The 13,168-nt window shown below is 35.1% G+C and overlaps 1 protein-coding gene across 9 annotated transcripts in view; it reads left to right on the top strand.

Annotated features, from left to right (window-relative positions):
• Positions 1-13,168, top strand: part of Nol4 (nucleolar protein 4) — a 286,589-nt gene that overhangs the window by 261,579 nt on the left and 11,842 nt on the right. For all 9 annotated transcript variants that reach the window (XM_042675198.1, XM_042675197.1, XM_042675193.1 and 6 more), the window contains one exon: positions 1,001-1,181. In XM_042675198.1, coding sequence (XP_042531132.1) covers positions 1,001-1,181 — 181 coding nt within the window. The remainder of the gene's footprint in view (positions 1-1,000; positions 1,182-13,168) is intronic.

The raw sequence follows: 13,168 nt of genomic DNA, 5'->3' as shown, positions 1-13,168 counted from the left end.
ATTGCCACACATGAGTGAGATGCTATACCCAAGATACTCATCTTTCCCACATCAGCATTGGAAACCACATGCTATGTTTCTGATAATCTAGTGTATATAATATATAGAAATGGAATCATATAAACTTTGCTTTGTTTTTAATTTTTACCAGTCCTGGGGCTTGAACTCGGGGCCTTGACCCTGTCCCTGAGCTTCTTTTGCTCAAGGCTCGCACACTACCACTTGAGCCATAACACCACTTCTGGCCTTTTTGTTTATGTAGTACTGAGGAATTGAACTCAGGGCTTCAGGCTTGCTAGGCAAGCACTCTACCACTAAAGCCACATTCCCAGCCCTGCAATCTTTGCTTTTTGAAAGTTATTTTTAACTGTTATTATAAAGGTGTTATTATAAACTGTAATTCAGAGGAGTTACAGTTGTATAAGTCAGGCAATGAATTCATTTCTTTTTGGACACTGTCACTCTTTCCCTTGATTTCACCCAGTTTTTCCCTCCTATCCCTACGCACAAGGTGAGTTCATTTTCAAAATAGTTCTAGTGAGTATCACTCCTGCACAGCCTTTGCTTCTTGATTACAGCCTATGTCACTTAGTATAATGTTCTGAAATTTCTTCTATAGTATAGCACTGGGTTTTCTTGTTTCATGACTGTGTACTATTCTTTTGTGTGTACGCACCATGTTCCCTCTATCATTGCTCTACTAATAGATAGGTTGCTCAGACGTCTCGGCTACTGTGAATAACTCTCTTGATGTGACTTTATATTCAGTTGGAACTAATAAGTTGTTCACCTATACTCTGTACACATTGTTATTTTGCTTTTTTTTTTCTTAGTTTTTAGCCAAGGTCTGGAAAGTATGCATATGTATGTGTTCACTTAACATTCACTGTTTAGAGTTCTCTTATTCAATGCAGAGGTATAAATGACAATAAAATAATCCTTTTGACAGTGAAATCACATAGTGATAAGATAAATAATGGAATGCTGTCTGTCATTGCAGGATGAATCTGCACCAGCTGACAAACAGTGTAAGTCAGAGACCACGCAGGCTACTTACTCAACATCCACTGTTCCAGGCTCACAGGAGGTGTTGTACATCAATGGAAATGGGACGTACAGTTACCATAGTTACAGAGGGCTAGGAGGAGGACTGCTGAACCTCAATGATGCTTCCAGTAGTGGTGAGTCTTTATTATCGATTGCATTCGGTGTGTTCATTTGGGGGTGGTAAATATTTTTCAACAGAAAGTAATTAGAATGTGTTAGAAGTAATTGTCAATGCCAGTGTGGTTAAAAAAAAAAAAAGGACATTTAAAACATATATCTCCTCTCATGGACAGCTCTCTCTTTTGTTGTTCCTCTAAGAGCAGTAGCACTTGGAGCTGGGAAGGTGGCTCAGTGGTAGAGCGCTTGCCTTGCATGCATGAGGCCCTGGGTTTGATTCCTCAGCACCACATAAACAAAAAGAAAAAAGCCAGAAGTGGCGCTTTCTGTCCCCAATGCTATAATGTACTATTTGTCAAAAATAGTGCAACATTTCCTTGGTGTTCATAAAGGTTTTTGATTTGGAAATTCTGAAGAAACAGAACCTTTGTCACAGAGAGACACACTCATTTCTGATTAGGAGCATGCAAAGTGAAACAAGGCAGAGTCCCATGTCCAGCAATTTCTCAGCGATAATGGAGAAGTCCACCAGCAGTGAGTGGTGTCTCTTCCAGGACAAAAACGTTTTTAGGAATTTTTTTTGAATTGGTATGACAAGATGTTTTCCATATAAGCCAGAGTTTTAGAGTTCCAAGTCTTAGGCAAATTGAGGGATGTGAATTTTAAAATTTCTTTTTAAATGATTATTTTACTGTAAGGATGATTCCAGAAGGGCTACAGTTGAGTATATAAGGTAAGGAGGACATTTCTTGTCAAATAGTGTTACCTGCTCCCTTGTTTCTGCCACTTTCCCTCCCCACCCTGACTTCCCTCCGCTGCCAAGTTGCAAAGTTCATTTCCAACATAGTGTCTTGTATCACTGTTAGATTGGTTTACCCTTTGTCCTTTATCTCACCATTTCATTATTTCCCCTTCCCTCCTCCAAACTTGATAAATGTGTGTACAAGACACAGAGTATCATAATCAATAGGATGTACACCAAAGGGGGAAAAACGAAACAAAAAATAACTTCACATAGTACACTAAAAAAACAAGAAAGAAGAAACAACAATAAAACCCTCTTGTTTCCATATCTTGGAACTCATTTTGATTAGCATGATTTTATAAGGACATATGTATGCAGCTATTGAGCTATTGTGATCCTTTACTATGACAATCCAAGACATACACTTATTGTTACAAATGAGGGAAACCATGGAGCCTATGTTTCTTTGAGGCTGGCTTACTTTTTTCTTAATAAGATTTTTCCAAGTCTTTTCTTTCATAAAGTTTTTCTTTGAAGAGTTATAAAAGGACTTCCTGCTCAACGTGTCATTTCATGAGCCCAAAATATCTTAATCAATGTCTCTCCTTACATCATTTTCAACATATCCCAACTTTACCCATGTGATTGCTTGTAGAAATGCAGAAACATTCAAGTGAAATTTGAGAGTATGTGGACAAAACTCAATATACATTTAACACTTGACCCAATAATCTTGTTAGTATTCAGTGTCAAAAGCACATTGATAAATGTATGAAACAGACATGTATTCAAGAATAGTCATTACAATGTTATTTTTAAATGCAATGCAAAGTTTCATCACTTAAAAGGTTCATCAATAGATGGCTGGTTGACTACTAGAATATATTCAAACAAGAACATCACATTTATCTATGAAAAATAATGAAAAAATCCTTATATATTATTATGCAGCAGTCTCTGGAGGTAAAAAAAACATGCTGATTGCTAATATTTATGAAATAAAGATTTCTAGAAATGGGTGAATAAACCATAATTTTAAAAATGTTTACATAGAGGTAAGAATGGGAATTATAAAGGGAGTCTAGATTCACAATTCTTTGAATATAGTTGGGTTTTATATATGATTTTGATAATTTAGCTTTGGAACACTAGCATGTTTGTACAATTATAAGACTTAAAACAGGAAGAAAATGGTAGATGTGAAATTTATTTAATTAGTTACTGACATAGCTCCATAGACTGAGTCTTTCCAAAGTAATTTCAAGTATCATAATTTGTTACCACCAAGTGTTTAAACCAGTGATAAAACCTTAAAACAATTTTCAGTAATCACATTATTTTTTTAAGAACATTGCTTCTGTATTTTGGTTTAAAACAAATTTGCAATTCAGTTGGAGTCAGTGAAAGTTAATCAAAAGCCTATAATATTGTATTTGAAATGGTAGTGGAACTGAATATGTATTTTTTTTTGCTTTAAGAAGTATACTTTGTGTCTCCACTGAAAATGCCTGCTAACGAAGACTAATTTGAATTGAATCATTTGAAGTAGATGTGTTTTGTCTTTATTATAGTTGAGGAGAGATGACAGTGTGAAAGGAGACATGTTGTTAGAAAAATCACTTTTCTTTACAAGCTAGAAATAAGCCAGGAGTGGGCTCAGGAGTGAGTATTCTGGAACATTAGATTATTTGCTGTACTCTAAACCTCAAGGTCCCCCACAGACCAGATCTCTGATGTTCATCTCTATCAGTTGTCTTTAGTTCAAAAGAATTGTGTCTAAAATGGTAAGGAGAAAAAGCAAGATTTTTTGGGGGAAAGAAATTAAAATTTCAGGTATATAGTTGGCTCTAAGGGGCTAAGGGATCTTTTCTAGGCAGTTAAAAACACCGAATGTTAACAATTATCAAACAAAGGTTTAAATAAATGGAGTGTAACTCTTAATTTTTCTCCTCTCACTGGGTCTTGAATTGAACTTAAAACCTCCTGCTTCTGTTTGGCTTTTCCATTCCCGGCTGGCACTTAGTCACCTGAACCATGCTTTTTAGGTGGTAAATCGGAAATAAGAGCCTCATGGGCTTCTATTTTCTTTTTATGGTCTTGGTTGATTTTGAACAAGAATCCTCAAATCTCAGCCTTCTGAGTAGCTAGGATTACAGGAGTAAGCCAGTTCCCAAATTCATCTTTCTAAAAGGATAGATTTGTTCACATTGCATCACTTTGTATCTTTTACTTGGGTCTTCATTGTTTGTAAGGAGATAACATTATCCTGCTCTTTTTGCCTTAAGATCTATGACTTCTAAGTTTCTATGAACTGTTTTCTGCTCTAAGCAATTATTTATTGTCCATCCTTAAAAAAAATCAGATCATTCTAGTCATGCATAGTTATACACATTTATTGCATCCTGATATTCTGCAAAGATTATAATGCAGGACATGCATCTACACACAAGTATACTACTTTAATGTCTATTCTTGAATTGTGTAGTTTGGAGGAACTCAAGAGTCAGATTGGAAACATTCCATCATTGCCAGGTATGCAATACTATAAATTTACATTTTGAATGTAGGGTAATATTATGTTGAGATAAATTTTTTGGAAGATTTTCCCCCAGATGCCTCAATATCATAGAAAAGTAGAACCTGGAAAAAAAGTTGAGGATTCCTTTTAATTCAATCTCTTTATTTTTAAAATAAAATAAAGACACCTAGAATGATAAATGACTTGCTCACAGTAAAACATATGGATTGAGAGTTATTTATTTCATTCATTCTTGGGCTTTTATTTGAGAGCACAATGAAGACGAACTTCAAAAAGTCCTGACTGTGGAGGAGGGTCCCTGCTTTCACTGTATTTGATGTCAGTATAATTTGTGGAGGGGAAGGGGAAGGGATACAGGTGGACCCGTTGCAACAATGAGATGTACAAGTCGTTATGTCGAAAACGAACTTTACAACTTTGGGGGGGGGGTGAGGATTGGGTGGGGGGGCAGGGGGAGGATGTGAAGGGATGGGAAGGGGAAACAAAGGAGGAGGCTACAATGCTTGATAAGAAATGTACTCATTATCTTGCCCATGTAATTGTAACCCCTCTGTACAGTATGTTCACAATAAAAAATAATAAAATAAAAAATAAAAAAGTCCTATCTGTGTGCAGTTGAGAAGAAATAGCAGTAGACTCACCAATATTGTGTACTGAAAATAAAAGATGATGTAATTTTCCTTGGGCAATAACTTTGGATGGAGGGTAACTGAGTTGAAATAACAATAAAAAGTACAACAATAAAACAGAAAAAGAGTATACTTCACCAATCACAGCTTTAGATTTTAACCACAGAAAATTGCTCTTACATAGGTGTAAAAACAAAATTAACATTGGAAAAGGAAATAATTCCATATTATACTTTTTTTTCATTCTCTAAGAACCCAGATTACTTGTAACACTAGTATTGTCTACTGTTGATTTTGTTGTATTTAGTTGTTTGGCTTTTAAACAGAGGGAGGCATCTAGATTAACTATATACATAATTGCCATTATTTTAGGGTTTTTCTTTATAAATTCTGGGAACTCCAGATGTTCTGACTTTTTAAAAGAAAAATGGTATCTTTTTTTCTATCATTTCTTCTCTTTAAAGCATTAAAATAGTCATTCACTATAACAGATTTGGAATTATGGAGAAAGCAACTACATGCATATGCATGAATCTTGAGAGCTAAAAGGGACGTAGCAGATTAGCATTTTATTAGATGCCAGCATTATATCTGATGGCTGACAACTCTGGGCAATCTGAGTTTGAGAATTCTTCATTTTAAGACTTGTACATCTGCAAAGTATGAAAGGCAATGTCAACTTCCAGAAGACAAAGTTGAATTAACTACAATTGTGACTTAATGTATAAAGCAGACAAAGACATGCAGAATTCAACCCATTAATTAGAGAAAATGGGAATGTGTTGACAGTTAGAAGCATTAAACCAAAGGCAAGAATTGAAGGAATAGTGATGCTTATAGAAACTTGTAAACACATGTAACGATAACTATCATGAGCAAATGATACTATGTGCAGGGAGAACATGAATGCACGAGAAAGTAAAAGGTACTTTAAACTTTATTTAACTTGCTCAGTATATTGGGATTCATTTTGTCAAGCTCAGTATATTGGGATTCATTTTGTCAAATCATTGTAATTTTGACAAAAACAAATTTGAATAGGGCAAATATGTTATTTTGAGAAACTTACAGATCAGAGAAAGAAACTATTCTGCTTTTTCTTCTTTAACTATCATGAACTTTTGATAAGTAATACCTTATCTGTCAAACCTAACTCTGGTTTTTCCATTCTTTGGGAATTTAATCCACAGTCCTCATTGAACTGTGACATATGTCTTCAAGTAAGTTCCCATAAATAAATGTGCACTCTTGGAAAGCACAAACCTTATTTGTGTCCACTATTACAATTCCCTCAATAAGACCAAACATCTAGCTAAATGTTGAATACTATTCACTTAGTAGGTAAGTAAAATTTTAAAAAAGACAAACATTCAGTTATTTTTGAGTGTCAAGACAAAGGGAGTTAAATTTAAAAATAAAATTCAAGCCAGGTGCCGGTGGCTCATGCTTATAATCCTAGCTACTCAGGAGGCTGAGATCTGAGGATCACAGTTTACAGCCAGCCTGGGAAAGAAAGTCTGAGACTCTTATCTCCAATAAATCATCAGAAAAATGAAAGTGGCCCTGTGGGCTCAAGTGGTAGAGTGCTAGCCTTGAACTGAAGAGCTGAGGGACAATGCCCAGGCCCAGTGTTCAAGCCCCATGACTGACCCCCCCCCAAAAAAAAATCAAAGGAGGGTTGTGATTCAGTGTGGATAGATGGGTTATGTGTTCAGTATGCACAGGTCCCTAGGTTCAATCCCTGAGGACATCTCCTACTTCTTTTTTTAGTGTATGGGTATATAATAGACAGAGTTTTACAAACTGCAGCTTAATTTTGAATGGAATCATGATAGGGAAAGCTGGCCCATGTTGGAGACTTCGTGGCAAAGAAAGATTCTATCTAGTAACACTGCCAGGGTGCCCCTCAAAGCCTTCATTAGCCAACTACCATTTGTTTGGAGCTGGCAAGGGTGCACACGGAACAATCCAAAATTTCAAATTGGAGTATTATCAAAATGACAGCAGTTACAATTTGTATAAAGAATTTATTCAAATTATCCAACTGAAATGAGAAGCAAGCAAGCAGCCAGTCCTCCTGTTATTATCCCATCCATTTGCATAGGACTTTGGAATGCTTTTTGTTTCCTATCAGGAAGTTCACATTGAGCTGTCTAAAGAGGGCAATTGTGGTTTACTGCCATTTTTTTCATTGGATCCCTTAAGTCTAAATTATGTGCATAATGCATCATTTAACCAGGGATGTTTCCTCTCCACAAAGTCCATGAGGCAGACTTTTCAATTTGTTTTTTCAACTCTCATATAAACTGGGTTGATATACAAACCAAAAAAAAAAAAATCTAACAAGACCAAATTGCTATAATAATCACTATAATAACTAACATTTGTGTGGTGATTTCTTGTTTACCAGAATCTTTACATCCATTATTATCTTTGCTCTTTGCTAACATTCAGGATTGTTGGCCCTTAAGATTCTTTTGATCAAAATCTATCATTAAGAGTCTAAGGAAGCCTGGCTGTCAGATTCACTTTTGTACCAGAATTGGTTCACAGTGGTGTGAATGGCTTTGTCAATAGACAGTGCCAGGCATCGATGCTCTGAAATATCATTTCTCATCTGAGATTTCCAAAGGAGCACTTCTGTTCATTCACTGCCTTCTCTCCTTAGCTCCTATTCTGGACAGCCTCTGTCTATTATCACCAATTTTTCCCAACCATTTTGCAGAACTGAGTCTGCCTAATAAGTTCATCAGTGACTCTACTTACTGCCAGACTAGGTCCTCTCCTTTATTTTACTGAATCTCATGGACATATCTGAAATCTCAGTGCTCTTAGCATACAAAATAATAAACCCCCACATCTTGTACCTCTCATACCATGCTTCTCTTGCTTTGTTTCTAGTTGTTTTGAATAGTAAAGTCTTTCCTTGCTGGGATTTCCTGGCCATACCATCATTTCCCTTCTCATTCTCTTCTTCCATACATTTCTCAAGGGAAGAGCTCATTAGAGCTTATAGTTTCAAATGCAAGATACTCCAAATCTGTGTATTTACCCATCCCCGCACCCCCACCCCCAACTATCAGATTTTATGGCCATTTTTCTTCCAAACGCTTGATTTTGACATCCCAAACAAACTCAGATTTAACTAAGCAAAAGTGAGTTTTTTATCCCATTTATCCTAAAGCCTGCCTCTGGGCTTGTCCCAATCAGAAATAATTCTCCTGCACATGACTCATATTACGTGTTGTATTCTCTATGACACACTTTCTGCTCACTTCACTTGTTTCATGATTATGTTTTCTTCCTGTATATTTCCATGACATCTGAGGCATATTTCCTGTGACCTAACCTGTCTGTCACGCATCCTTTTCTGTGTTAGACTGTACTATTTGAGGCTAAGCAAGGAGAATTTGTTCTGTCACCCAGAGCCAGTAGGTAACAATCACACATTAGTTTATTACTACATTAGATACATGAATGACTGAAAGAAGTTTTTCTAATAGAATATTATGCATCTTCAGAGATTTTTTACTAAATCCAATTAAGCATAAAAATAATCAGTTGAAATTGAGGAAATCTTCTTGAAGTGTGTTCTTTCTCCTAAAATCCCTAAAGAGAACAATTTGGGGAAATTGAAATATTACATGAGTGCCTCAAGAAAATGTGTCATATATACACAATGGAATTCTATGCTTCCATCTTAAAGAATGACATCATCCCATTTGTAAGGAAATGAAAAGATTTGTAAGAAATCATATTAAGTAAAGAAAGCCACATCCAAAGAAACATAGGCTCCATGGTTTCTCTCATTTGTAATAATTAGTATATGTCTAGAATGAGCAGAATAGCTCAATAGTTATGTACGTATGACCATATAAGATGATGCAAAGCAAAATGAGCTCCAAAACAAGAGTTTTTTCTTTATTGTTGTTTTTTAATGTATTAAGGGATTTTCTTTTTCTTTTGCGTTGTTTTCCCTATGTTTTATCCTCTATTGTCACTGTATTTGATTTTGATACCCTAGGTATTGTATATATGTTTATCTGAGTATCTTGTGATACTCTCAAGACAATATGTTGGAAATGAACTGTACAACTTGGCGGGGGGAGGGGTCATGGGGGAGGGTAAGTGAGAGAAAAATAAGGGAGGGGGTAACAAGTCCGACAAGAAATGTACTCACTACCTTACGTATGCAACTGTCACCCCTCAGGTACATCACCTTGACAGTAAAAATAAAGTTTCAAAAAAGAAATATTGCATTCTAAGTATTTCAGAGAAATATTTTGAAATGCACAAATCTTGCTTTAAAATGTACTCCATGTAAGCCTCTGATTCAGGAAATAAATGGTTTCCATAGTTATCCACTGGCCTGAAGACCTTCACTTGTTCTCTTTACCTTAGCAACTGAGTAAATTGTTCTACCTTGTGCAGCTTTGTGAGGCAGTGTCCATTGACAGCCTGCTCCACCAGACATCTGGATGGTGTTCTTGTATGAAATTATATATGGACCATGACATAAAACTCCATTATCCGTAGATAATGACTTTACAAAATGGAGACTAAACATGATTCAGAGAATCAGATGATTCCCTGTAGTGAATAGGTGGCCCTTTTCCTAAAGGGAACGTATATCTGATGATAACTTCTTATGGCAAGAAAGGTGACTATGATCTAATTGCAGCAACTTAATTGGGATGATACAGTTACTTATATCTCAATAGAGGTCCAATTAAGCCCGAGGGAGTCATCAAAGAACACTCTACAGCACATCATGAGATTTGATTTACAAGAAATTACAATGTATTATATTTAGATATTTTTCCACAACTTGTCTAGCTCCTTATTTTTAGTCAACCCACTTCTCCTATGTGTGTTTTGATGACTTAATCAGGATAATTTTCTACTTTAAACTCAATCCTTACTCTCATTATTTTCTTATTCAAATATATTTCTATTTAGATTTGTGCTATCAAGCACGAGAGCCACTAGTCAGTTCTGATAATTGAAGCTAAAATATATTAAAATTGAGTTCAAATTTAAACTCAGATCCTCCATTGTTATGGAATCTCAAATATGCAATACCCGAATACTACTGTATTTAACAGCATAAAGTATAATTCCCATCTTGCAGAAATGTCATTATATTGGCCTCTGAGTGATTTGTTATTACAGGAAAAGTTGCCTATATTTCACTAGTACTTTTGTTTTTAATTTTTGATCACTTCTTAATGAAATAAATGGGCTGACTGGAAAAACCCTGTGAGATATTTCAAATAATATGATTATTCTTTAATATCCTTAAAGAGCGATACTTTTACTTCACACTGCTTGGCTTTTAAAAATATCTTTCAAGTATTTGGAGATCCTGAGTAAAGCTAATTCATATGAAATTTATTATAACATAAACATTGGAAACTCTGAGATAGGCTGACATTAGTTTAAAACTAGAAACAAATTTTAGAAGAATTTAATTGTGATACAAGCCAAAATGTGTGATGTTTGGGAAAAGCAGATCCATATATCCATATATCCATATATACATCTATACTCACATATATGCACACTACACATGTATATATGTATATATATATGTTTATATATGTATGTATATTGTTTATACACAAGTATGCATATACATATATGTGTATGCATGCATGTGTGTGTATATATGTATACATACGTTGGTATGTATACATATATTTGTGTATATATATATATATATACATTGGTATATATACATATATTTGTATATATATATATATATATATATACACACACACACACACACACACACACACACACAATGGAATCCTATTCTTTCATCAGAAAGAATGATATTGTACAGTTTGTAAAAAATATGAAAAGTCTTGGAGAAAGAATGATATTGTACAGTTTGTAAAAAATATGAAAAGTCTTGGAAAAATTCTATTAAGTGATGTGAGCCAGACACACAGAAACTGGTTACATGGTTTCCCTTATTTGTTGTAGCTAGAAGAATGTACCTATAAATATACAAATAAAGAACTGGATGGTAAAAGACAAAAAATACACTTAGACACGATAAATTACACAGGTCTCTAGATATTCACATAGTGAGACCAAAGGACTATATTCTTAGGAGAGGATCGCAAAGATTCAACAGCTAGATACATAGGATCTTATAAGTTGATATCATTCATTTCCAAGAAATGGAAACAAGAGTTGTGTTTTTTTTCTCATTGCTATTTTTGTTTCCTGTACCTTTTGTCTTATTTGTAAGTTTATCTCTTTGGGGGATGGTAAAGGGGAACACAGAAATGGTAGGACAAATACTGAACAAATACAACAGTGGCACTCACTAGACACTGTGTTGAAAATGAAATGTACAACTTGTGAGGAGAATGGGAGGGAAAAACTGGGAGAAAATGAGGCAAGGTCCACTGTTCAAAAACAAATTGTTTAAATAGGGATACAGGTTGACCCATTGCAACAATGAGATGTACAAGATGCTATGTTGAAAAACAAACTTTGCAATTTAGTTGGGGTTGGGGGGAGGAGGAAGTGTAATGAGGAGGTAGGAGGGAAGGAATGGTAGGGGAAAAACAAAGGAGGAGGCAACAATGCTTGATAAGAAATGTATTCATTACCTTGCTCATGTACTCTGTACAGTATTTTCACAATAAAAATCTTATTTAAAAAGAATTATAATCATTACCTATCATGTAACAGTAACACCTCTGTATTTCATCTTCACAATGACAATATAAATACATACATACATACATACATACATACATAGAATTTAATTGTGACACAAGCCAAAATTTTGTGATGTTTAGGAAAAGCAGATCCAGACCCTAGGTATATGAATTGTAACCACATTTTTGACACTGAGTTCCTTTTACATTTCCAGCTTTTCCACAGAGTATAATAGCTACCTGGAATACAATTGAGATCATAAATTACTTATGAAAATATATGTGTGTATGTGTGTGTGAAAAGATTCAGAGACATGATGCATATTTTTCAATTTTTTAATAACTGAAAATTGTGTTAATCGTATGCTGGAAAATTTGCAAGGAAATTGCATTAATTATTTGCAAAATCAAATGAAGCATCTTTCAATTTATCCCTGAGTCTTCACATCTTTAAGTTCCTGCAGATCAGAGACCCTCAGAAACAGTCTCTGAAAGGATTGGTGAGTGGCCCTATGCTTCCCCTAGCCTCCTAGCATGTGTAATTGGCTTTGCAGTTCAACATTGATCAGGCTGTTCTTTGCCCTGAGTGTAAGGGACCTTTATGTACTCCTCTGATCCCATGAGAACTGAATGCTGTGCTTGCTCACAGGAGAGAAGCAATGAAAAAGAAAACTCCCCATTAGTATTCTAGGCCCTTCCTTCTTGATTCTTCTGGTGAACTGTTCAGGGGCTTTCAGGTGACCAGACTCATTATGGTTAGCTTGGGATGTTTTCCTCTAGGATCTCCGTTGAACTTTGATACATTCTCTAGAGATCTATTTGAACAAACCAGTTAAATTTCACTGTTGGCAGCTTCCTCTGAAACTCAAGAAGGAGCTCTCTTGGGTAGTTCAGTACCACTTTTATAGGAAGTAAAAAAAAATCACTTTCCATAGGGAAATTAGTCATCTTCTACATTTCCCATTCCTGGATTTGTCTAGGTCCAAAAAATAATTATGTTTCACATTTAAATCTCTTACTGTTTCATGAAGCTTTCTGAATTTTTGAAAAAAAAACTCAGAGATGACAAGTATGAACATCTATGTCCACATTCTATTTCTTTTGTTTATGTGTGTGTGTGTGTGTGTGTGTGTGTGTGTGTGTGTGTGTATAGTAAAGATACTATACAGAAGGGTTACAGTTACATGAGCAAGGTAATGAGTCCATTTCCTATCTAGCATTGTTACACCCTCCTATATTTTACCCCTTAAAGTTTTATTTCATCTTTATTTTTACTTCCGATATATTGACAAAGGGGATAAGAGGAAACAATCTTTGCCTAAATACTTTGCATTTCATATGCGACCTGGTTTCTTCAAAGATCTGGGTAATTGTTAATGGGATGTAGACATTCTTTAAATATGCAGAAAAGCCA

This window comes from Dipodomys spectabilis, unplaced genomic scaffold, assembly GCF_019054845.1.
Source record: "Dipodomys spectabilis isolate Male_0828 unplaced genomic scaffold, ASM1905484v1 ptg000024l, whole genome shotgun sequence".
In the NCBI taxonomy this organism is placed as follows: Eukaryota; Metazoa; Chordata; class Mammalia; order Rodentia; family Heteromyidae; genus Dipodomys; species Dipodomys spectabilis.
This window is presented reverse-complemented; position numbering and strand designations above follow the sequence as displayed.